The sequence below is a fragment of the Orycteropus afer genome, unplaced genomic scaffold, assembly GCF_000298275.1.
Source record: "Orycteropus afer afer isolate SDZICR_OR568_19922 unplaced genomic scaffold, OryAfe1.0 scaffold00016, whole genome shotgun sequence".
NCBI lineage: Eukaryota > Metazoa > Chordata > Mammalia > Tubulidentata > Orycteropodidae > Orycteropus > Orycteropus afer.
In genome coordinates, this window is record NW_006921603.1 from 12,776,300 (window position 1) to 12,803,742 (window position 27,443).

General features: G+C 36.1%; 2 protein-coding genes across 2 annotated transcripts in view; one reads left to right on the plus strand and one right to left on the minus strand.

Annotated features, from left to right (window-relative positions):
- Positions 1–5,615: 5,615 nt before the first annotated feature.
- USP1 (ubiquitin specific peptidase 1) lies at positions 5,616–16,985 on the plus strand. Its single transcript, XM_007959083.2, has 8 exons — positions 5,616–5,785; positions 7,990–8,110; positions 8,901–9,005; positions 9,585–9,745; positions 11,179–11,879; positions 13,506–13,676; positions 14,946–15,147; positions 16,250–16,985. The coding sequence occupies exons 1-8, from the start codon at positions 5,616–5,618 to the stop codon at positions 16,983–16,985; spliced, it is 2,367 nt and encodes a 788-aa protein (XP_007957274.1).
- Positions 16,986–20,490: 3,505 nt separating this feature from the next.
- DOCK7 (dedicator of cytokinesis 7) overlaps positions 20,491–27,443 on the minus strand; it is a 281,812-nt gene continuing 274,859 nt past the window's right edge. Inside the window, exons 49-50 of the mRNA XM_007959115.2 lie at positions 24,518–24,685; positions 20,491–20,533 (exon numbers count right to left, since the gene is read on the minus strand). Coding sequence (XP_007957306.2) covers positions 20,491–20,533; positions 24,518–24,685 — 211 coding nt within the window. The remainder of the gene's footprint in view (positions 20,534–24,517; positions 24,686–27,443) is intronic.

Sequence of the window (27,443 nt, forward strand, 5' to 3'; positions counted from 1 at the left end):
CATTTGCATAGGGAGAAACTCACAAGGAAGATATGCATAGGAAAGAAGAACACAGGGAAAAAGTAACCACAGGGAAAAAACAGAAAGACAGATGTTACGAGGATTGTAATCAATTTCACGAAACAAAAAGTGTATGAACTGTTCAATGGAAAACGAATTTGCTCTGTAAACTTTCACCAAATCACATACGCACACATACCAAAAAAAACAAAACAAAACAAAAAACCTAGTTTTGGACCTGGGAGCTCTTGTGGCATAGTGCCTAAGGCATTTGACTGCGTATCAGAAGGCTGGCAATTCAAACCCACCAGCCACTCTTCGGAAGGAAGACTGGGCAATCTACTTCTGTAGTGATACTGCCTCGGAAACCCAAGGAGGGGTCGCTATGAGTTGGATCTGACTCGACAGCTGTGAGAGTGGTTTTTCTGGTTTAGTTTTGGACCTACTTTACTGACATGAGTCAGAATCGACCCAATGGCACTGAGTTTGGTTTTTTTTTTGGTTTTACTGGTAGTAGTATAGTTTCTCTTCAGGCAGTTTAGAGATCACTATGCGAGATTATAGGTTCTTTAGAGTTATAAACTCAACAGTTAGCTTTATAAGTCTTACTCATAAAATGGGCAGCATTTGGGATGGGTATTAATTCAAAGGTAAATAAATTAAGGGACATTTTATCTTGGTGTAGGATTCCTGTCCAGGCAAGGGGAGAGTCATCAATTCCCTGAAAATTTTTTAGGATAAATAGTATCTCTCTAAATGATTTCTTATAGTCTCATGGTTTTAAGTCTTACTTGGTGACTGTCAAATTTTTATTCTCTGATCTAAATTCTCTACCGAGTTCCAAATTTCATACTAACTGCTGGCTCAACATCTCTCCTTGGATGTACAACAGGCATCTCAATCTTAATATGTCTAAGAAAAATACCAAATCCCAGGGTTCATTTTAGCAAGGGCCAACCAATACCCAGTTGCTTAAAAAAAAAAAAAAAAAAACCCAAACCCACTGCCATCCAGTGATTCCAACTCATACCTAGCTACCTCTCATTGGGATTTTAAGACAGTAAATCTTTACAGAAGTAGATAGCCTCATCTTTCTTCCACAGAGCTGCTGGTGGGTTTGAACCACCAACCTTCCAGCTAGCAATTGCCTTAGGCACTGCACCACCAGATCTTTGTCGTTTTTCTTTTTCCCTTGTGTTCCATGCAGAAATCCTTAAGCAGATCTTGTTGGCTCCACTTCAAAATATATTCTGAATCCTACCTGTTCTCAACACTCCCACTGCTCCCATCTTATTCCAAAGCCACCATAATTAAGTCTCTGGACGATTCAAATAGCCTCTGACATTCCTGCTTATATTCTTGAAGCTTAACAGTCTATGCACCATAGGCAGCCACTTGCATAAAATCATGCCGCTCCCCAGTTCAAAACCATATCTAACCATCTACCATCATCTTATGATCTACCATCATAAAATCCCATCTCCTTTTTCCATTTGATCCAAGCCCTATCTCACTAATCTTTCCTATTTTTTTTTCACTCAGGCTCACTGTGCTCTAAGCAACCTGACCTCCCTGCTTCTACCCAAAACGTCAAGCCCATTGAACTCAGGACCTTTGGAGCCTTCTTTTAAGACTCGCTCTTTCTTTCATTCATCTCTGCTCAAATGTCAACTCCAGGCCGCCCTATCTAAAACAGCATGTTCTTTACCTTTTTCTTATCATTTTTATTATTTTATATAAAATAACTTGTTTCCCTCTCTAGGATATAAAGCTTCACTAGAGCAAGACATGTATTTCATTCACCACCGTATCCTTGACGCCTAAAACTGAACTCGGTGAAATGAATTTGCAGTTTATCTGCAGCACTTAATTTTTTCATTTCACCAGGGTAAGCATCCAAACACAGAAGAAGACACCAGGTGAGGTTGTCTTGTCTTATTTGAGACCCTAAATAAAGGCTCTCGCTGAAATTCTTTGCCTTCCCTCCAACTCCCAGCCAAACATAGGGCTTACTATTTCTCTTTACTTGCGCCGGAAAGGGGAAGGGGATAAAAGAAAGAAAATGGGCGTGGAAGGAAGGAGCCTTAGCTCTACAGCATACAGCTGAGAACTTATTTTCCACGGCAGCAGTTATTTTTATTGAGATGGCCTTGGAACCCTGACTGTGATTCTGAATGGAAAACCCTACCGCCCAACACCACGCCAACCGCTCAACCATTTTCCGAAACTGGTCTCTCGGGTAAATCGCCACAGAGCTTGCGCAAAGACAGGGGGCGGGGCTTATTGTGAGGGCCCCTTCCGGAAACCGCACCCTCCGTGGCGTCCCACGGTCCAGGATTAACAACACGGAAAGCGAGACCCTACAGTCGGTAGAGAAAGCGCGCACTCGATAGTCAATGCAAGCGGAAGGAGGCGAACGGCTCCTTAGGAACACTCCGTATGTCCAACAATGATTGGCTGCAGCCCTCCTTTTTTTTTTTTTTGTATTGGTTAGACTTCCTTCCCCTTGTCATCCAATTGGCTTTTAATTAGGTACTTCTGATTGGTCTCTAATGGAGGTGGGAGGACGAGAATTTGGTGACTGTTCATCATGGATTGGTGAATTTGAGCACCTGGCGGCTCCTTCTCGAGGAAGGGGACCGCCCTTGTTCTCTCTGTCCCGTCTCCCGATCCGTACACTTTTCCGTCAACATGCGCACGAATGGTTAAAGTTTTTTTTTTTTTTTAAAAAGGGTGTGAGGCTCGAGCCCGCCAGCCAGGCCTCTAGCACCTAGAGCGCGCCCTCAGCGAGGACCCGCGCGAGCTGCCCTGTATTGTGCCTGAGCTGTTTGAAATTGCAGAACCCGTTAGGATCTTGGAGAAACTACCGTTCCAGCTGATTCTGGAGCTCGTGTTTCCCAGGGGGTCGACTGGCGGTCGCGAGGAGACTCTTGCCTTTCGCGCCTCTGCAGCGTGGAGACTAGAACCGGCATTTTCGAAAGACGCCGCCTTCAATAACAGCGCTGGCGCGGGCGTCGACTAAAACACGGGGGTCCTGAGACTGAGGAAAACGCGCCAAGTTCCCCTCGCTGGTGGAGTGGGAAAGACCCTAGCGGTTCTGACTCGTAGTGAGCAAGACCACTTTTTCTTGCGCTCTTTCCATCCCGGAGCCGTCGCCGACGGCCGCCGCTCCGGGAATGTAGTGGGTGGCGGCAAGCAGAACCCGTGTGGCGGCCCGGGTTCCCGCTCTTGAGAGCGAATGGTCACTCCCCCGCGGGGAGGGCAATCCGGCCAGCTTTACCGTGGGTCGGGGACCCGGGTTTGGAGCAGGGGACTCACCTGTCGCACCCAAACCCATCCTAGTTGAACTCGCTGGCGTCACCGCCGCAGACTTCGCTTTGGGCCATGACCAGGTAAAGAGGGCCTGGAGAGGAGGAGCCGGTGCCTGCACACAGGCAAGTTCGGCCGGCCTTTGAGTAGGGCTGTTTTGGGACCCGGGCGTCGTCGCTGCTTGGAAGACCCGTAGGGACTGTTTTGCACCATCGTCCTTGCAGGGGTGTCAGCCTCAGCCCTTTGCAGCTGGCGGGGCGCTCCCTCCTGCTGCTTCTGGGGACTCGAGGAGGCAGGTGCTGTCTGGACGTAAATAGGGCAACTTGACGGGCGAAGGAACGTTTTCAAGGGAGCGGTGATGGGGGGCCAAAGAATGCCACCGGCGAGCGTCCCACCTAGCGCAGTGCTGTATTTGAAGAGCACAGACATCAATTAACACAATCTCACGTCACCTTTTAGGTTTCTTTTCTGTTCCTGGAGTGGTGAGAGGTAGAGGGGAGAAATGTTTTCACTCAAGTACTATGCTTGTAAGTGGTAAATTTTACCGCGCATTTTTCTTAAAAGTCTTCTGAACGAATGCCATGTGTTTTACGTCTTTACCGAGGATGTTATCCTTAATCAACGTTTTTCTTGAAAAACAAGAGTTGAGTAGTGTCATCTTGTGGAGAAGAAAACTAATGGTACTAAGTGTTAACGCTGTCTCTTGCTCAAGAACATTTAATGTTTGGTTCATTGTGTTTTCTGCAAAACTTGATTTACAGTTTTAGGAGAAACATTTTTGATGTTACAACCCACTTTTAAGGAAAGCCAGAAGCCAGAAATGGTATGGCATAATATATGGCACGTGGAAAAATGTTATGTTTTAGATAATCTTAATTGTTTGATAATTACTTTGAGGAAGGCTTGGTTTATTGATTAGGATGACGATCCTCTAGTTCAGCTCTTTGATCAGTTTCCTGTGTTTACCTTTTGAAGTCTGGGTATCTTGTGACTTAGAGAATTAGTTTCCACTAATTAGAATTGGCTTTCAAGAAAAAAAAGAGAATCATTAATGCTTAGAGATTTCTGACAGTGAGGTGCAGTCTATCGTTTATCATTCATAATCATATGAATTTCATACCTAGCATTAAACAGCCAGGAGACTAAATTGAATTAGAGATAGGTTGAGGAAACTGGTCAGCTTTCTAGTTCCTACTGAGTTGAGTCTCCAAAATGTAGTTTCACTGCTGAGGTTCAGTTTGTGAATTCCCAGATATGAGTTATCTGAGTGAAAAGCTTACTAATGGTGGAATTTGATTTTAGTGCATGTTACAAAGGGGTGACATTTGAAACTCATTCCTGACATTTGGAACTTTAATTTTCTAGTAATACTCCAGTTAGATCATTTTTCCCCATATGTCATAATGAATGACAGGGCTGATTAAAAAATTGCTACAAATATAGGCATATTTTTTCATCCAAAAGTTTTGCTTTGAAAGTGTAGAAATGGTTGTAAATGGCAAACCAAATCACCTTTTTCCTACTCAGAGCAGTTCTTAAAAACCTATAGTTTAAAAAAGTGCCTTGAAAATGAGAATAGTGTGGTTTCTAGTGCCTAAGAATTTGATACCTACACACAAGGTATAGCGAACAATTTTTTACACCACCACCCCAGCTTTGTATATATCTTATTACCTTTCACTTATGGTTTTAAGTATAACGGAAAACAACTTTATCCCTTTACTTGCACACAAATTGTACTTTAAATAAATTTTATTTTGTGTAATAATTGACATTAATAACTAGAAAAGGTCTTGGATAAGGACTCATTCATGTCCAGCACTACTTGATTTCCTAGTCATCCCTCCCTATATCCTTCTTCCTTTAGAGCTAGAGATGGTAGTTGCTCAATCAGTATTTTTTAAATTAATAAATTATAACAATGCAAAGTTACATTTTTACTTTTTAATACTACTGCTTTACCATAGAATGGGATATTTGTGATGTGGCTCTTATCTAAGAACAGGTTGATACAAGTTCAGTATCTGATATTTTTTGCTAATTAAGAATTTGAAGCAAAGTATGAGAAACTCTTTCATTTAAGCAGAAAATACTGAGTGCCTGTTATTGCCAGTTAGTTTTTCAAGATGAAGTTCTAATTGGTACCATTTCTATAGTAAATTTGCTTTCAGAATTGATGGTTTTGTTGCCCACAGTGGATAACTGAAAACTAATGAAATCTTTTCTCTGATTAACAGATATAATTGGTGATTACAACTTGCCTCTGTAAATTAATTCTTGTCAGCTCCTTGAGACTTGAAGAGAAAATGCCTGGTGTCTTACCTAGTGAGAATAATGGGCTTTCAAGAGGTAGTCCATCAAAGAAAAACAGACTTTCCTTGAAGTTTTTTCAGAAGAAGGAAACTAAGAGAGCACTGGATTTCACAGAATCTCAAGAAAATGAAGAGAAAGTTTCTGAATATAGTGGATCTGAAATGTATGTATTGTATTTTAAATACACGTCTGTACTTTTTTTTAATTCCTTATCAGTGAAGCAGCAGAGAACTCAGATTGATATGTCCAGACATTCCAACCTGATAGATATAGCAATAAAAAAAAAGTACACATTAGTAGACCAGCCTAGCAACATATAGTAATAACAGAATAAAACTGGTGGTTCCTACATGGATTACATCCATAGTAATTATCTCATTTGCATTGTGTTCATTCAGACTAATTTAGAAAAACATTTGTTGACTAAAACGATTTTTCAGAGTTTTAAATATGATTATTTGTAGTGTAACACATTTGTGTAAATGTAAAAGATTAGCTGACTTTTTGGTTTAGAAGACTAGAAAGTATCTGAGATTTTTAAACTTTGTGGACATGTTGAGTATATGAATTAGTAGATTTCTTGAGGGAATAAAATTGCAAATTACTTAAATTAAACTTAAAAAAACAAGAGCTTTTGATGCAAATATATTTTTTAAAAGAAATCAGAAGAAAATAAAATACTTTATTCTACAAATAGTTGCTATAGCTGGCATCTGCACTCAAACCAAAATCAAATTCACTGCCATTGAGTCGATTCTGACTCATAGCAACCCCCTTTGGGTTTCCAAGCCTGTAAATCTTTACAGAAGTAGATTGCCCCATCTTCCTTCTACTGAGCAGCTGGTGGGTTTAAACTGGTGACCTTCTGGTTAGCAGTCAAATGCCTTATCCACTGCGCCACCTGGGCTGTGGCTCCACTAGCTTCCTATTTAACAAATACTGCATTTTTATGCATATAATGCACACATTATGCTTTTTATTTTATTTATTTTTTTTTTTGGGTAAACCACACACCCCCTTTGCAAATTAGTTTTCTATACATGTTACATGTGTGTGTGGAATATATGCGAAAATACCCTAGATACTAGTATCTTCTGGGTAACTAAAGTGGATTTATTCCCATGTTTAATTTCCTAGTATCTGTTAATAATCAATTTAGGAGATTATGAGCAGTTTTTTTGTTTGTTTTTTTATTTTTGCAGAGTTTCCCCTCCCCCACCCCTGGTAACCAAATTTTTTTTTTAATCAAGCATTTATGCTTATAAATACTTTGATCAGTAGCAGCAATAAAATGAAAATGCAGGGAAGACCTACTGTTTGTTAAAATGAAGTAAAAGAATTATACATTGAAACATTTTTAAGTGAGGAATGGCTAATTTCTTTTCATAGACTCCCTTTCACTTTAAATTACTATCAGAATCTGACTTCTCAGGTAGTGTAGCTTCTCCCAGACAGTATTGTATCAGGTTATTTCCATGGTTCTCTTCAAATTTTAGGAGTCCCTGCGTGGTGCAAAAGGAGCTCTGGTGGCATAGTGGGTAAGGGATCTGGATGCTAACCAGCTCAGTAGTTCAAACACACCAGCCACTCCACAGGAGGAAGATGAGGCTATCTGCTTCTGTAAAGATTTACAACCTTGGAAACCCAATGGGGGTCACTGTGAGTCAGAATCAACTTGATAGCAGTGAATTTGGTTTTGGGGTAGTACAAATGGTTAACTTCCTTAGCTGCTAATTGAAAGGTTGGAGTTTTAAGTCTACCCAGAGGTGTTTTGGAAGAAAGTCCTGGAGATTGACTTCTAAAAAATCAGCCACTGAAAACCCTCTGGAGCACAGTTCTCTCACCTATGGGGTTCTCATGAGGCTAAATAGACTAAACAGCAATTGGTTAATTCAAATTTTAAGTACTTGATAAACATGTTATATTGGCTAAATAAATCAAAGTACCAGTTCCTTAATTTTCTACTTTGTAAAATGGAATTCTCAGAAGAAAGTCCTGGTGGTCTAATTACAAAAATTTCCACCATTGAAAACCCTAGAGTACAGTTCTACCCTGACACACATGGGGTTGCTATGAGTTGGAGTGATGCAGCTGGTAGATACTGGTAAAATGGGATTAACATCCGCTTGATGGAATTGTTTTGAGACCTGTTGAGTAAATAATTGAAGTTTTAAAATGCTTTTAAAACTTTGGGTTTATAGCAATTTTTCAGCCTGTACAGATTTTGTTTCAAAATGTCTTCTGAATAAAACTCACTTTTCAGATCATACAACATCTGGGGAAAGACTAAATCTAGGGAACTAGTATTTCTGTGTTGTTACTTTATGATAGTATGCCTTTATATCTTACTCTCTTCTTTCTTAATAGTGATCAAGTTGTTCCTGCAGCACAGTCCTCACCTATAAACTGTGAGAAAAGAGAAAACTTGCTACCATTTGTGGGATTGAATAATCTTGGCAATACTTGTTATCTTAATAGTATACTTCAGGTAAATTGACAGTTTTGCTATATAATAAAACTTTATAGTAGGCATAGACTTTTAGTAGAATAACCTAACATTTAACGTTTCTGAGAATTTCACATAGAGGGTATCAGTTGTCTACAAGAAGCCCTGGTGACACAGTGGTTAAGTGTTCAGCTGCTAACTATAAGGTCAAATGGTTCAAACCCACCAGCTTCCATGGGACAAAGATGTGGCACTTTGCTTCTGTAGAGATTACAGCATTGCAGACTTCATGGAGTAATTCTGCTTTGTCCTGTAGAGTCACCATGATGTGGAATAAACTCAGTGGTAATGGGTTTGGTTTGGTTTGAAGTCATTTGTCCATATTATCTTTGCCTTGTACATAAATCAGAATGAGGTAAAATAATTTTAAGGTGCATGTTGCAGACTCTTAGCATAAGAGAAAGTATAATATGTTAAGTAAAGAAAAAGCAAAACTGGATGTTGGTTAGGTGGAAGATGCCAACCCTTTAATTTTTCTGCCTAATTCCTGGTGCTATCGTGGTAAGTGTCTTAACCCTTGGAATCATGTCTGCATATGGTGTCATTGTAACCTTAAGTCTTAGTGCCCGAGATTTTGCTACCAATGATGGAAGACAGTGGACTACTTTTGTTATAGTAGTAAATAATTTTTGACACAGTTTAATCTCAGAATTTTCGGTAATGCCATTTAAAAGTGCCCTACAAAAAAGCGTAATAGTATTTTGCTTGTTTTTTGATTGATTATAGGTATATTGTTTATTTAAAAATACTTAGACAGTCTTGCTTTTTGTAGGTATTATATTTCTGTCCTGGTTTTAAATCCGGAGTGAAGCACTTATTTAATATTATTTCAAGGAAGAAAGAATCTCTAAAGGATGAAGCTAATCAAAAAGATAAGGTAAAAAAAGAAAACAGGAAATAATGTAAAAAACAAACTCATGGAAATTCACTTGCTTAGAGATGAAAAATTATCTATCGGATATGGGAAGAGGAGAATGATAGATTATTTCTATTACGACAAACTAATTGAGAATTGCAGTTCTTAGTAGGTCGTGTTGTCAAAAAAACAATTATTGTTTATTCTTGCAAGGTAGCTAACTAGATTATTCCCTTTTACAGAGTGTTTACTTCAGTCCTCTAATTCGTTGTTTACCACACTTTTGTTTGTGTATCACTGTCATAATTTGTAATGCCTATTTACCACCTATTCTTTTTTTCCAAATTGACTCACTTTTAAAATTTAAGTAAATTTAAAGAAACTTAAGACTTTCCTAATTAGGAACCAGTATCAATTATCCACATAAAAAGTAAATAAAAAATACTCTTAAAAAAAAGTTTGTGCAACCTCTAAAAGTAGTGCTATATTGAAATGAAATTTAGAAAAGCTAGTATTTAGTGAGACGAAGCCAAGAGAAGGGGAAAGTACTTAATTTGTTCATAAATGAAAAGATTGTTTTGTATATTTTCTTCTTGACAGGGAAGTTGGAAAGAAGATTCCTTGGCAAGTTATGAACTGATATGCAGTTTACAGTCCTTAATCATTTCAGTTGAACAGCTTCAGGCTAGTTTTCTCTTAAATCCAGAGAAATACACAGATGAACTTGCTACTCAGCCAAGGCGACTGCTTAACACACTCAGGTATATAGCCTATAATACAATTTTAGGGCTCCAATTTAGCTGCTTGTTTCTGTCCTTTGAGGAGAGTGATATATTAACAAATGGAGAATAAAGAACAGGGAGGAATTGAATGCTGCAGGTCCACAGTGCTTTATATCTCAGAAGCTCTGAAAAGTGGAAATATTTTTATGAGCTTGGTATTAAATTTGTTGTTGTTGTTGTTACGTGCCGTCGAGTTGGCCCCGACTCATAGCGACCCCTCCTCCTTGGGTTTCCGAGGCAGTATCACTACGGAAGTAGGATTGCCCAACCTTCCTTCCAAGGAGTGGCTGGTGGGTTTGAACCACCAGCCATCTGGTTAGCAGGCAAGTGCCTTAGCCACTATGCTACCAGAGCTCCCGGTATTAAATTTAGGAGACCTGAATTTATATGAGGCATTTAGAGTGGTATAGTGCCTAAGGCATTTGACTGTTAACAAGAAGGTTGGCGGTTCAAACCCGCCAGCCACTCTGCAGAAGGAAGACTGGGCAATCTACTTCCATAAAGATTTACCACCTCGAAAACTCATTGAGGATCACTGTGAGTCGGAATCGACTCGATAATGAGAGTTTGATCCCTAATGTGAATATTCATAGTCTTTTTGGTAGAAATAGTAATGAGTTTAACTATAGGATATTCTTCCATATTCTGTTGTTATTGGTGTATGTTTTATTTTGGGTGCCTAATGTCTTTCTAAATCTGAAAGTTTCTGAATTACCACATATAATTGGTCATAAGGATTTCAGATTAGAATTGTGGGTCTGTATTACTTCAAAATATATGCATAAAAACTAAATTCCAAATACTCTATTTTTATTATATCTCCTTTGAACTATTAGTAAATTGGATTAGATTGCTTTTAGTATTGATTTTATGTAGGGAAAAACATGAAATTTACAAGTAACCTTATTCCCCCCAAAAAAATTATAATCACAACACATACTGTTAGGGCAGCTCTTTGAAAAAATCATTTAACTGAGGAATAGACCTAGGTGCAATGAACTGCTGTAACTTTATTACGAGGTAGTTTTAGCAGGCGATAAAGAACAAATTTGAATCCTGGTGTGCATCTTAACTAGCTGTCACCTTGTACATGTTACTTAACCAATCTGTGCCTCAGTTACCTTATGTGTAAATAGTGGTGATAATACCTACCTCATAAGGTTATTGTGAGAATTATGTATTTTGTTTAACACTATGTAAGTATTATATTATTAACAATAATATTTAGAAGATCATAGTATTTGTGATAAAAGGGTGTAAAAATGGTTGTTTACTTTCAAGTTTAGGTATGTTTCAAATGTTTTTTAATGTAAAAAATAAAGTTACGATACTCTATAAATGAATTAATTTCTGTATAGAAAAGTTTTAGTCATCTTCAAAACTGACACATCAGTTGAAAATTTTTATTATAGGGAACTCAACCCTATGTATGAAGGGTATCTACAGCATGATGCACAGGAAGTATTACAGTGTATTTTGGGAAACATTCAAGAAACATGCCAACTCCTAAAAAAAGAAGAAGTGAAAAATATGGCAGAATTATCTACTAAGGTAGAAGAAAACCCTCATCAGAAAGAGGAAGTAAGCGGCGTTAACAACATAGAGATGGACAACATGAGGAATTCTGAAGAATATAAAGAAAAACTCCCAAAAGGAAATGTAAAAAGAAAAAGTGACACTGAATTTGGTAACATAAAGAAAAAAGCTAAAGTATCCAAGGAATACCAATCATTGGAGGAGAACCAGAGACAAACTAGATCCAAAAGGAAAGCTACAGGTGATATGTTAGAGATTCCTGCTAAAACAGTGTCGAAGTACACTTGTGAAAATGAGAGTGTGAGACCCTCACAAAAAAAATCAAGAGTTAAAATAAATTGGTTAAAGTCTGCAAGTAAGCAACCCAGCATTCTTTCTAAATTCTGTAGTCTGGGGAAAATTACAACAAACCAAGGATGCAAAGGACAATTTAATGAAAATGAATATGATCCTGAAGAAGACTTCGTAGAGAAGTGTGAAAATGATAACACTATAAAGGTTAATGGTTGTGGAATTGACTCTCCAGGGAATAATGTTAAGCCCGTTAATGTTAATGAAGATAAGGCCATAAACAAAGGTCAGTGTAATTTGTCCTTAGATATGTGTAGGCACATTAACAGTTGTATAATTAGAATTTTCTCCTTAGATATATGTACAATATAATCTGTGGGTAAGATTTTTGTTTTAAAAGAAAGAAATCTAACATTGACTGTATCATATGAGTTAAACTGTTTTAAAAAGCATTCAGGTTACATATGTTACATACATAATCTTACTAATCTTAGAATGATGATGATTTATGGTTTATAAACTAGGAGAGTCAATTACATTTTAATGGAAAAAGAGTGTCTATTTTACCCTCCAGGAGTCCCTGGGTGATGCAAACTGTTAAGTCCTCAGCTGCTAAAAGGTTGACAATTTGAATTCACACAGACGTGCTTCAGAAGAAAGGCCTGGCAGCCTACTTTGAAAAGATCACAGCCAAAGAAATCCTATGGAGGACAGTTCTACTCTGAAACACATAGGGTCACTGAGAGTCAGAATCAACTGGCTACCTCGACAGTATTTTGAGATAACTAAAGTTATGAAAAATTTCACTTAGTGAAACTTAAGAGAACTTAGTTCTACCTTAAGGAGCCCCGGTGGTGAAGCAGTTTAAACCTACCCAGCTGCTCCTTGAGAGAAAGCCCTTGCAATCTGTTCCCATAAACATTACAGCCTAGAAAACCTTATGGTGCAGTTTTACTGTCACTTGGGGTTGCTATGAGTCAACATCAACTTGAGAGTACCTAACAACAACAAGTTAATACCTAACTTTAACTAGATTTCCTAGTTTTGTCCATATACAAATCTCAGGGAATATGTAGTGCTGAGAACTGCAGTCAGTGGCTTTACCAAAAATAGTAAATTCTATAGGGGCTGTCTTTAGAAGAAGTCACAATTGTGACTCTTAAGAGAAAATAGTAATTCATACGCAAAAACTATTTTACAGGGAATTTAAATTTCATGAATAATGCAGCTCTTAATGCTAAAGAAATCAGTTGTGGAGTTGACTCATACTCATAGTAATCCTGTGATAGAGCTTTCAAGGCTCATTTTTTTGGAAGTAGATCTCCAGGCTTTTCTTCAGAGGCACCTCTGGGTGGACTAACTACTTCAACTTTTTGGTTAGCATCTGAGTGCATTAACTGTTGGCACCACTCAGGGACTCTAATTCTCAAGGTAAATCAGTTGCTATCATGATTCTAGTAGAATTCTTAGCCTTCTGTGCCAGAGACCCAAGTTTGATTTCCTAGTCAGTACACTTCATGTACAGTCACCGCCCATCTTGTCAGTGGAGGTTTCTTTGTTGCTATGATGCTAAACAGGTTTCAGCAGAGCTTCTAAACTGAGACTGGGAGAAAGGCCTGGCAGTCTACTTTGGAAAATCAGCCCATGAAAACCTCATTAATTACAGTGGCCCAGTCTGTAACTGATCCAGGGTTGTGTGCAGGACCAGGCAGTGTTTCTCATTCCGTGCACATGGGGTTGCCATGAGTCAGGCCAACTCAGTGGTACCAAACAACACAATGCATGCTAATAAGCAAGGTGTGATATATGAAAATTGGGCTTTTTCGTGATACACTCTATTTAAATAGAATATTAATGCTTTAGATGCTAAACAATTTGTGTAAGATGTATATTTTACCTATTTTCTTTTTAGGTGTAGAGCAAATTGGTTTTGAGCTAGTGGAGAAATTATTTCAAGGTCAGCTGGTATTAAGGACTCGATGCTTGGAATGTGAAAGTTTAACAGAAAGAAGAGAAAATTTTCAGGACATCAGTGTGCCAGTACAAGAAGATGAGCTTTCGAAAGTAGAGGAGGGCTCTGAAAGTAAGCAGAATTAGAGTCTTGTATGGAATAATACTTGTCTTCAATGCTTTATAGTCTAATAACAGCTTGTATAAAGGGGGAAAATAGCTTTCAGTATCCTTGGTCTAATGTAACTTAGTAATAGTTTTACTTGTTATAGTGATTATTTGGAGAATTATAGTCTTTATTTTGAAACTAGAAGGTATCAGAATGGAAAAATGAATTATTTTGATAAGTTAATAGCTTTTCTGGACCTGAATCTTTCAAAGCTTTAAAAAAAAAATAACCCTCACTACCATCAAGTTGATCCTGACTCATAGTGACGCCTCCTTGGGTTTCCGAGGCAGTATCTCTACAGAAGTAGATTGCCCAATCGTCCGTCCTTCCAAGGAGTGGATGGTGGGTTTGAACTGCCAGCTTTCTGATTAGCAGTCAAATGCCTTAGGCACTATGCTACCTAATGGTGATGTTCATCATTTTGTTTTTGTCCTTTGATTTAGTAAAGAGAGCCCTTTGGTTTTGTCTGCTGGCTTCCCTGCCACACCCACACGCACGCACACTTACACACACACATTTTTATTTAAATCCTCCAAAAAGATTTTAATGAAAAATTCTCAAAATATATTCAGGTTTATATTAAAATAAAATTGTATGTATTATAAGTAAAACTTTCTCCAGGTTCAACTATATTTATCACACAATACATATTTGAGCCACTGTTGTCTAGTCATAATCATAAGACATAGGGAAGTATCATGGGAAATAATTAGACCAGACTTTCTAAGGTAATTTGAAAATTGGCTATTAAATGTAAATTAAAATTTGCCCTGTTGTTGTTGTTTGTGCCGTCGAGTTACACCTGACTCATAGCGACTCCTTGGGATTCTGAGGCGGTATCACTACAGAAGTAGATTGCCCAACCTTCCTTCTGAGAAGTGGCTGTTGGGTTTGAACCACCAGCCTTCTGGTTAGCAGTCAAATGCCTTAGGCACTATGCTACCAGCATTCCTACTACACTAAGGTAGTAGGACTAAGTTTATCTTGTCCTCACTGTCTATACCACATAAATATTTATTGGCTGTCCACATGTAAATATTTAAAAAGATTATGTGCACTATTAAGGATGAGGTTATGATAGGAGTTTCTGAAACAAATGGATTTATTGAGTAGTTGTTGGGAATGGGTTAGTCAGTTGGAATGTAGTACTAATTTTGAACATTGCACTTTTTTGTTTTAAATTTTGAATTATCTGCGATACTCATTTTTAAGTGAAAGGATTTTCTTTTGTAGTTTCTCCAGAGCCCAAAACAGAAATGAAAACCCTGAGATGGGCAATTTCACAATTTGCTTCAGTGGAAAGGATTGTAGGAGAAGATAAATATTTCTGTGAAAATTGCCATCATTATACTGAAGCTGAACGAAGTCTTTTGTTTGACAAAATGCCTGAAGTTATAACTATTCACTTGAAGTGCTTTGCTGCTAGTGGCTTAGAGTAAGTATTTTAAATAAAAGATGTATGAAGAGAATGAGCTGCTGTATAATTTCATTCAAAATAATAGTAGGAATATAAAAATACTAAAATTAAGTACTTTGTAAAGTTTTGTTTTCTTATTAAGAATTTCCCTTTAAAAATGAATAATTTTCAATTGATTCAAGTACATATTCTGCTGTTTAGCAGCTATGAGAAGGCTTTTTGTGGAACACTAACGTTCATTCTTAGAGACTAGTAGAAATCAATTTTAGAACAATTGATTAAGCAGGGAACAAATTTTATATGTATTAAGATTTTGTGTGTATATAAAATTTTATATGAAAAGGCAGATTTTTTTTTAAAAAATTAGTTTTAAGGTAAACCAAAGTGGTCTTTGAACAGTGTTAGAAACTTTGATCTGTAGGTGAGAATTTAAAAATTCAAAAAGTTATTTGAAAATAAGTATAAAAATGCCCATCACTTTCTGGATACTTTTTCTGACCAGGTATACATAGTAGTCTAGATTTTATTCCTTTGCATATCAATGACTTTTGTGAAATTACTGTATTTTTAGGTGCCATTGAATCGATTTGGACTCAAAGTGACCCCATGTGACAATAGAATTGTCCCACTGAGTTTTCTAGGCTGTAATCTCTATGGGAACAGATGGCCTTGCCTTTCTTTTGTGGAGCAGCTTGGTGGGCTTAAGCTGCCAACCTTTGGGGCTCTACAGCTCCTTGATTTTACTTTGAGGGTTTAATTTTTTATTCCTAAATCTTGGTAGAAAAACACAAAAAATGGCTTACTGACTTGCATAGAATTTTAAGCCCTGTATTTTTAAAATGCCATGTGTTATTTTCTTACTATACAAAATTAAGAAAGGGAGAAATGCCATATACTCTCCAGAAACACCTGAGTATTTGGAGTTAATTCAACATTTTTTCTTCATGCAAAATACTATACAAAGTTGGGGACTTGTTTTCTATACTATACTGATTTTTTGTTTATTCATATGAGCACTAATATTAAGAGTTCATTCAGACTTTTAGTTGGCTTCATGTTGAGGTACACCACTTTATTTAAAATTGGAAGCACAGAAAACTTTCTTTTTTTATTCCTAAAGGTTTGATTGTTATGGTGGTGGACTTTCCAAGATCAACACTCCTTTGTTGACACCTCTTAAACTGTCACTAGAAGAATGGAGCACAAAACCAACCAACGACAGCTATGGATTATTTGCAGTTGTAATGCATAGTGGCATTACAATTAGTAGTGGTCATTACACTGCTTCCGTTAAAGTCACTGACCTTAACAGTTTAGAACTAGATAAGGGAAATTTTATGGTGGACCAAATGTGTGAAATAGGTAAGCCAGAACCATTAAATGAGGAGGAAGCAAGAGATGTGGCTGAAAATTATGATGATGAAGAATTATCTATTAGAGTCAGTGGAAATACACAGCCAAGTAAAGTTTTAAATAAAAAAAATGTAGAAGCTATTGGACTTCTTGGAGGACAAAAGAGCAAAGCAGATTATGAATTATACAACAAAGCATCTAATCCTGACAAGGTTGCAGGTACAGCATTTGCTGAAAGTAGAAATTCTGAGACTAACACTACTAATGGGACTCATGAATCTGATAGCAACAAGGAATCCAGTGACCAAGCAGGCATTAACATTGGTGGATTTGAGAATAAAATTTCTTACGTAGTGCAAAGCTTAAAGGAGTATGAAGGGAAGTGGTTGCTTTTTGATGATTCTGAAGTAAAAGTTACTGAAGAGAAGGACTTTTTGAATTCTCTTTCTCCTTCTACATCTCCTACATCTACTCCTTACTTGTTATTTTATAAGAAATTATAGAGTGAGTGTATTTTCCTTGTATATATTAAATAGACCTGGATAACATTGGTAATGTTAATTAAAGAGTCTAGCTTATCTTTTGAAGCTACTGGATATTAATTGGTCTCTTGAGGTTTTATATAGTCGAATTACTGAAAACCATGTAAATTTTTAGCATTCATTTTCCTTATTATTAGAGACTAGTGATACATTAGCTCTGGGGAAGGAACTTGTATAGGTTCTAAATGAATTCTCCAAAATGAAAGCATTTAAACACTTTTGAATTTACATCTATCTTTTGTGTTTGATTTTTAAAATAAAGTGCTTGTATTTGTATTCTCCATATTTTGGAGTAATTTATCTACATGTTTATAGGTCCTGTGGTTTTCCCACTAAGAGGCAGAATCTCTTTAAGTACTTTAGTTTTATAATAAAGTTGTGATGCCAAATCTTTGATGGGCTTTAGAGGCACAGAGTCTAGAGTGTGTATAGTCACAATGGTGTTCATTTTGTGCCTTGATTCACTTTTGAAAAGTGTCTCAGAAAACCTAGACAGTCCCTTCCTATCTTCAAAAGAATTTTATATGTATTTATGAAGATGATTCTGTATTCTCCTAAATCTTTTTGGGCATGGACTACTTTGTATCTCTTCATAGTCATATTCTGCACGATCTGTATATAGTATATCAAACTTAGAAGTATGACCTTACATTTGACTTTTAAAAAAAAACTGAGGTCAATAAAATTTAAACTGCTTAACAACTATGTATATAAATGCTCTAATCTTTTTTATAAGTTGCATATTTCTACCATAAATAAATCTGGGTTCTCTTAAAGAACAGAATATGTATATAGATGATATATAGAGAAAAAAGAATAAGCATGCATTATTACCTTTAATAATATTCATTATTTTCTGTCAGTAGACTTGAAGAATTTTTCAAATAGGAGAAATTGTGCTTAATCCATCCAAGTTGTCATACTTAAGTTTACAATAAAATTGTCACATTTTAGTTGTCCTTTAAAGTAGATATCTAATTTTATGGACTCCAAACCAGGAGAACTTAAGGTGATGCTTTGGGCACACATAAAAACTTGGTTAAATTTTCATTTTAAATATAGTATACTAAATTGGTAAATGATCAATTAAGACTTGTTATAGAACCTTCTTAGCACTAAGAATACCTTTAAAATGATTCTAAAGAATGTATAAATGCTATTGGAATAATCCTCATATCCCATTTCAACAAATAAAAAGTGCTTGGTGAACTAATAAATTAGAGTTACATGTCTCAACTATTCTTTTGCAAGATGGTATGATGATAATAAGTCATGCTTCTTATCTCTCTGCATTTCAGAATTAGTACCACAACTTTTTAAATAAAACAGCCCTGAGCACTATCTATAAGCTTCTGACGCAACAAGTTTAGGATGGAGTCTGGGCCTCCATAATAATCAAGAGACAGCCAAGGTTAAGAAAAATTAGTACAGATTGCTTATGCAAGAAATTTTATATTTTAAGAAAAGTGAAGTATGTGAGAAGTTAGGAAGTATTCAGTATTACAAATGTTTTTATTTTAAAAGTAAGGGGAAGCTTCTATTCTGAATCAGAAAATAATTATTGGGTGATAAATAACTGATAAATCTTAAAACCCCTTGATACTGTCATTGAGGTTTATGTAAACAAACAATCCAAAGAGTTAAGTGTAATCTAATCTAGAAGTGGCCAGACTACTTAATCTCTCCCTGGTGTGTACCTGCCCTTCCATCCCAGGCAGAGTATACATATACCACCTTTTTTATCATAAGTAAATTTCCATTCTTGACCCCTCTCCTTTGCCTCTTTCATTTGGACTGCCTTTTCCCAAATAGAATTTTGAAGTATTGTCCTTGTGACTCACTCTTGGTCCAATACTGTATACCCACTGCCACTGAGTCAGTTCTGACCTGTGACCTTTATAGGGCAGAGGAGAACTGCCTCATAGAGTTTCTAAGGTTATAGATCTTTAAGAGAAGCAGACAGACTCATCTTTCTTCTGCAGAGCGGATAGTGGATTTGAACTACAGACCTTTTGGTTAGCAGCCGGATTCCTTAACCACTATGCTACTGGAGTTCCTTAGTACTGTATATTCATCTGGAAAGCCTTTGTGTGATTCACAGGGCTTGAAACTGTTCTAGACAAGGATTCGAGATAATTCATCGTAAAGGTAGGCTAGAGGTAGAGATATCAGCTACCATCTGTGCGCTCAGGAGAATTAGACATTTTTGAAATCTTGTCCTCTATACAATGAAGGGACTGTATTAAATTTAGTAAGTTCTTGTTAAATGATTCATGTAAATTTGGCCAGTAGACCAAGGGAAAGGATAGATTATAAACAATGGTATTACTGTGTAAGTTGTTATATGAAGAAAAAAATTGTTCAAAAGCTATCAGAAATCATTAATCTGTACTGTATTTTGGGAAAACTTGCCAGGAAATTGGAATGTATTTCTCAAAAAAATTTTTTTTTTTCTTATTATAGGTACAATTTTAAATGAATTCATTTTTAATTGATTAAATCAGGTACTTTTGACAAATTTTTGTGAAATATCCACCTGTCAAAAAGTAGTTTCTCATTCAACTGAAAGATTAAATAAGTAATCTCCAGTTCTCCTTTATGTGATGCAAAGTAGCTTTACAGTAGATTTCTAACTTACAGATTTACATCATTAGTAACTGATGATTGGCTTATTTTAATTTGAAATACAGGAGTCAATGTTAGTTGCTGAGTCATGAAGTTCATACTGTTGACACTGGCATAAAGTTGAGAATCAAAAAGAATAGGCTATCACTGATATTAGCAGTATTTAATCATTACAGCCAAAAGTGTTATCAAATAAAGATTTCTACAATTTATTTATTATCCTTTTTGACATCTAAATGGAAAATAACTTAGAAACCAACTTTAAGTTTCCAGAAACCAGTTACCAGTATCTTTCCCCATCCTCATTTATGTATTTTTGGGCCCATAAAGTGATTGTCTTGATTTTCATTTTGCTAGTTTTGGAACTAGTTCTTGAATCATCTCTAAGTTATTCTCTGCCTCTGTCAAGGAAAAATTTTTACAGTCCCACTCAGTACAATTAGTGTAAACATTCACATATTTAATAGTACCTTTAAAATAAGCATCACTACATTTAAAATGGTTCCAAAATGAATCTATAAATGGTAATATAAATTAAAAAATATGAACTTAACATTAGCTATGCTATAAATAATGGTAAATGTATAATGTACCTTTGAGTCATTAAAACGTCTTTAAAAAGAATAACAGCATATTACCAGAATATTAGAAACCATAGCCATAATTCTCAAACTGTTAACAGTCTACATTTGATATTTTGGCCACTGCTTTCTTCATGAATAAATTAATGCTATAACTGCCAGAATTTAATCCCAAGTCTTATTTCTCAATAAATCTTAACTTTTCACACTCAAAGTTGAAACATGGCTCTTTTCAAATGAATAAAACAAGTGCTTTTATTTTACAGATCCATTTTGCGAAGGCTCATTCGACTGAAGGAATCTCTGGGGAAAAAAAATGAGAGGATATGGTCATAAGTAAACAATTTTTCACATAATTATTTTAAATGTCTTACATGGTTTTTTTTTTTTTTCACCATAAGTTATTTCAAAGCTTTGCCACCATTCCTGTTAACTTTCAAGTTGGATGTTCATTCTACATATTCTAGTTTAAATAATCTAGTTTATAGATTTCCCTGAGGGGTATTGACAAAGTGTATTATAGTAACCACTTTGTGAAGTCCATTATCATTTATTCATTTGTCTAGTAAGTGCTGTACATAACTGTGGTAAGACAAGGAACTAAAGGCTAACAGAAGAGATTTCAGAAAAAGTCACCTTGAGGATTAAGGTACACCTAACCCAAGACATGATATATTCAATTAGTTCATATACATGTGAAAGCTAGACAATGAATAAGGAAGACTGAAGAACTGATGCATTTGAATTATGGTGTTAGCAAAGAATACTGAATATACCATAGGCAGACCTAAGAATGAACAATCTGTCTTGCAAGAAGTGCAGCCATAATGCTCCTTGGAGGATGGCAAGACTTTATCTCATGTACTTTGGACATATTATCATGAAGTACCAGTCCCTAGAGAAGCACATCATGCTTGGTAAAGTAGAGGGTCAGTGAAAAAGAGGAAGACCCTCAACAAGATGTATTGACATAGTGGCTGCAATCATGACTGCAAACATGGTGATTGTGATGACCACATAGGCCTAGGCAGTGTTTTGTTCTATTGCACCTAGTCACTATGAGGAGGAACCAACTTGATGGCACCTAACAACATTAAAAGGCAAAATGCAGATATTTCTTTAAAATACTAAATTCTAAGTCTTAAACCAGTATAGAGGTATTTACCATATTAGAAATTAAAAAATTCAAAGTATTAATTCATTTTAAAAATTAACCTATACATTACTACAAAAAACATTATAGACTTCACTGTACCTCAAGAGAATGAGTGAAAAAGGCAAATAATATGTTGGTGTTAACATGAAATTAATTTTTGCCTCAGGATACCACCAGGGGTCCCAGATCACACTTTGAGAAAGATCCACTGTCTTAATACATATACGCCTACTATGAAATAATCTTCCAAGTTAAGTAAATCAGCAAAGTAAAAAACTGAGGAATTTTTATTTTCTAAACCTGAAGAAGGGTAAAGAGAGTATTTTAAAAATACCTCCTAAATATATCTCCCTTTATCCTTAACCCTTTCGAAACTAATTTTCTGCTTTTGACTTTTTTTGTTGAAATCATGTTTTCAGTAATGAAAAGCGTTTCTAATGAAATGAAAATTATGATACTAGTGGGAAGCATATGTCCCGAGGGTTCTCTGGTGCTGGGGTTGGTGGAATATTCGAGGCCTGTTTCTTTAGATTCATGCAGTTATACGGTCCTCCACCAGATGGCACCATGCACCAAAAGTGAGATAAGAGCTAAACCTCAAAGGCAAAAACATAGGGTTAAGTTGGTTTCTTTTGCTTATTCATCCTGCCAGTAAGGTTAAACAAGGAGGCATCCGATCTCAAGGAGAGGAAAGGGCAGGTACAAAGAGATCATGTTCATCTTTGAATCTCAAAGCCTGCTTTTTTTTTGGTTCCGGGAAAACAATCTTGAAAGCCAGACAGTTAAGCAATAAAGCTATTCTAAATTCCAAAAATTCCCTGCAAATATAAAGAACTGAATTGGAAGACTGCCCTTAAAGTAGATCATGAAAGGATATGGCAATAAGGGAACATTTCCTTCCATTAGGAAGTATACAGCCTTTCCACTGGAAGAAGTTAGGAGATAGCTGAAGGAAGTGAGTCTAGAATTAGGAAATTGCCTGACTACCTCAGTGACTCAGCATTCTTACTCTCTGGAGCCTTTGACCTAGTGAGGGTTAAAGACTGCAGAAGGGAAGGGAAGTGGAGGCAACAAGAAAGCAAAAATTCCAAAAAGAATGAAAAGTTACTCCCCATTGGGAGTTCCGAGAGGAAAGCACCTTCTAGGGTGCTCCCCCATCAGTATAGGTGGATGGAAGCAAATTATGTTTTGGCAGATAGACAGCCTAAAATAGGCTCTCCAGTCTCTCTCTGTTCTTATCAATTGTGAAAGAGATTCAGATAATCTATATGCTTTCCATAGGGAACATGAAAAGAGCCGACAATTGAGCCAAACTGGCCTGCCACTGGAAGTCACCATGATAAGGACCAAGACACTGCTTAGAGGATTAGAGGTAGAAGTTAACTTCCCGAGAACTTCCAGGTGTGATGAGTAGGAGCACCCATTACTGACCCGTGTGTGGTCTCCTCTCAATACTCATACTCCATACTCAAGTCTAACTTTGGTTCCCCTGCATTCAAATACCTTAGAAAGGGTAAGGGAGAGTTGGAAAGAACCAGAAGCAAGATAAGACATTTGAACTTGAAATTGAGGAAAACCAAGAGAGATTTATATTGCCAAATTTAAATCTTAATGTTTTCTCCATTAGATACAGACAATCAGGAAATTTAGTTATAGAGACTTTTTACATCTGAGTTGCAATTCTGCATTCTTCCTAAATATGCTCATTTTTCAACTCAAAAAGAATCTGCTCAAATAAATATTATCACAGTCAATGTATGCAACCAGTTTAACTTAGGGAGAAGTAATAGTAAACTAAGTCCATTTTCATTAAATTCATACTCTTTCTACCATGAACAGCTAACCCATCCAGATCCCCTATGTTCCTCTTCTTCCCTCCCCGCTCGCACCCTGACACATCTTTCAGCTATCCAATCTCATTTTCTCCAAGGACCGTTTCGAGCCGCCCTCCTCTATGTTCCATTATCACCCTGTATGATACCATTATAGTGCTTACCATGTAATTGCCTGTTAATATGTATCTCTCCTCTACACTGAGCTTGTTCATTCATACTGATCAACTACACCTATCAAAGCTGACATATAGCAGAAACTTACTAAACAGTTTTTGAATAAATGTGAATAAATGAGATTTTCAGAGATCTACAGGTCCAGAGATAGATCACTGAAGGCACTAATTTCCAGTTTAAATTTGTCTCACAGTATAGTATAACATGCATTAACATTGTTTCCATATAAGCAACTTCAAAGGCCTTAATTTATCAGATAAGTATAACTTAAAAGCTTTACTATTTTTAATTCAAAGAAGAGGGTCGTAAAATATTAGTGCCACAATAATTCAATAGGTGTGTATACATTTGGATTTTAAAATGTAAAAAAAAAAAAAAGGTTGCTAACTGGTTACTTTTAGCAAGTATCATGCCCTTTCCAGAATTTAGGGGCTAAGAAAAGAAATGTTATGCGCTGTCCTAGGATCTTTACATCTGTAATATCATTTAATCTCCACAACAACTCTTCATGGTAAATACTATCATCTCATTATACTGAGGAAAAATTTAAAAATTAAGTAACTTGCTCAAGTAGAACTAGAATTCTAGAAGTTGAAAAAATTTCCAGTTCTAAGTTATTTCAATTTCCGATTTACCACACTTAAAAAGTGGATAAAAATATTGATACCTTCTTGATATGCATTGGGGTTGCCTGCTTCAATTCACATTTAGAAAAATATACTGTATACTATTTACTGTCAAGGCTGAGGGAAGATGAATGCTTGTGCCTGATATATTCTGCTATATTTTTCCACAAAAGTGCCACAAGGTGTGACAAAAGTTTAAAAGGAATAGTTTTAAGAATCTAGGCTTATTAAGGTGTGGTATCCTGATTATAAGTGGTAATGCAACTTTATGATTCTCAAATTACTGACATTTAACTTTTATCTTGTAGACCAATTAATGTATCTCTTAGACCAATTAATGTAACAAAAGTCTTTTTACCAGTTCAATTTGTTCAGGAAATAAAATATCTGAATCCATGTAATAGTAAGAAAAGTTACAAGAAACAATGCCCAAAAAAGTAATTCAAGTAGATTTTATTTTTTAAAGATGTCTTCAATAACAGAAAAATAAGCATACCTGTGGCAGGTGACAGGCAATACTGCCTTGTATAACTGAGGAATCTTTCTGTTTATTAGAGGCTGTAGTGCTTCTTTAAGGCGATGATAGTTTCTTTCCAGTTCCCTTTGATATTCCTTTTGATCCAGCCCAATTAAGCTTTTATTTTTTCTTAAGGCATCCTCACACCTATGAAAAACGGTTTGTCATCAAAAGATTTATCTGGTCTAGTCTGAGGGGTTAGTGCTATATAAATATTCATCACAATTAGAACATTCAATTTCAGCTGAATGTTAAATATACTCTTTTGGTTCAGTTTTAAGTTAAGGAACAAATGATTAATTGAATTCCTTTAAAACCTAATAAGCATTCACTTATAGTTTACATTTAATAGCAAATTATTTTTTTAATATTAAATCTGAAGCTCCCCCTGCCCCAATTCTTCCACATATCACCCATAGACTAGAAGCTCTTTAAGGGATGGATGTAATAATACTCATTTATGAAACTACAATGGTACCTGGCACAGAGCGTTGCTTTTTCTGTGTTCAGATGTTTTTTAAATGAATGGATGCTGGTAGTAATTCTTTCTCTGACTTACTCAAATATTTAAGAAAAATACCAGGACTCCAATAGATAATAAGGAAAGTATGTGAAAAAACTATATATACAAACATTTGTGGAAGGCAGCTAAACTGATACTTAAGAGAACAATGTATAACCTTAAGATGAATATGTCAGAAAAGAGGACTAAAATGAAAGAGCTAGGCAACTTAACAAACGTGGAGCATAAGGAAGAAAATAAATTAATGTAATAAAAAATACGATAGCATGTATACAAAATGTAAAATTTGGTTCTTTGGGGGAAAATTCTTAAAAATATACAAAATAGACTAACTTTTAGCAATATTAAATGAGAGAAAGCCTAAATATCTCTTATTAGAAATTAAAAATGGCACATAACTTTACATACAGCAGAAATTAAAACAGAGATAAAGCTTTAAATACTGCCCCCTCACCCCCAAAAAAAAAAACCTGGCAGAGAGGATATGAGGTACAGTTTCAACCAAAACTGCCAAAACTGAAATTATGCTTTACTAGATAAATAAGGAACTCTGGTAGCATAGTGGCTAAAGCACTTGACTGCTAACCAGAAGGCTGGCGGTTCAAACCCACCAGCCACTCCTCGGAAGGAAGGTTGGGCAATCCTACTTCCGTAGTGATACTGCCTCGGAAACCCAAGGAGGGGTCGCTATGAGTCAGGGCTGACTCGACGGCACATAACAACAACAACAACAAGAAGATAAATATACAAAAACAGACTTAAAAATAAAATTCATTAATAATCCTAAAACTATTTAAAAAATAGTAAAGTCACAAATCTACCCACAAAGAAAACAAACATGCAAGTTCTACTAAATATGCTAGGGACAGATAACACCAATGTAACACAATTACTTCAGAACATATAAAAAAAATTATTCTAGTGTATAGAAGAAAAAAAATTCTGAGAACAGTTCTAAATTTCATTTTTCAAGGCTGGGATGCCAAAACCTAACAAGGACTATAAGAAAAAAATACAATTCAATCTCACTCATGAAAATAGTAAAACTCCTAAATAAAAGGTAAATAACTAATGGATTAAACATACAAAAAAGCACATACAAGTTATGACCATACTGTTTATCCCTGAAATAAATGAAAGGTAGAATTCACAAAAAATAAATGTAATTTCCAATATTAAAAGATTGAAAGAGATACAAGAAAAGCATTTGATAAAATTTAACAACTTGTCATGATAAAAGCTTAGCATAACTAAGTAAAGGAGCTCTGGTAGCGTAGTACCTAAGGCATTTGACCGCTAACCAGAAGGCTGTCAGTTCAAACCACCAGACATTCCTCAGAAGGAAGATGGGGCAATCTACTGCCATAGTGATATTGCCTCAGAAACCCAAGGAAAGGTCGCTATGAGTCGGATCTGACTCGATGGCAGTGAGTTTGGTTTGGATTGGAACTACAAATAGGTGAGAACTTCCTTAAACTAATGGAAAATATCTACAAAAAACCTTCAGCAAATAAACTCAAATGTGAAAACATTTCCTTTTAGATCAAGAACAAGAAAATGAAGCCCCTATTACTATTCCTATTCAACACAGTACTGAAGCCCCTCATCATCACTGAAAGACAAGGAAAAGATTCTACACACAAATTATTAGAATTAACAAGTGAGTGTGGCAATGCTGGATTAAAATTAATATGTAAAACTCAACTGTACTTCTGTATACTAGCAAACAAAATATAATTTTAAAAGACACCGTATACAAAAGCACAAGGTAGCAAATACTAAAGAATAGATGAAAAAGATGTACAGGACCACTATAAAAATTTAAAACAAGACATTTAAAAAGATCTAAGTAAATGAAGGAATGTTCCACATTCAAGAACTAGAAGAGTCAAAGTTACAAAGTTGTCAATTTTCTTCCAACTGATCTATATATTTAGGTGGGCTTTTTGGGGGGTAAGGAGTAATAAACCGATTCCAAAATTTTAGGGAGGAATTGCGCTATCAGCTATCAAGACATATTATAAAGGTACAGTAACTAAGACAGCATGATATTGGTTCAAGGAGAGACAAAAGGAGCAATGGAAGAGAACGAAGATAACAGGGAAAGATCCACACAAACGTGGGCACTTAATTACGATAGTGGAGACACTGAAAAGCAGCAAAAAAAGAGCAAGCTCTAAATAAGTGCTGCAGGTAACATACTATACAAAACATTGTTCCACCTCCTACTTTGGTGAGTAGCGACTGGGATCTTAAAAGCTAGCAAGCTGCCACCATCTAGATGCAACGATGGGTCTCTCCTCGTCAAGAGCAAAGAAGAAAGAAGAAAACCAAAATTAATGGAAACAATCAGTCCTCGCGACTGGTACACCATCTGATCTG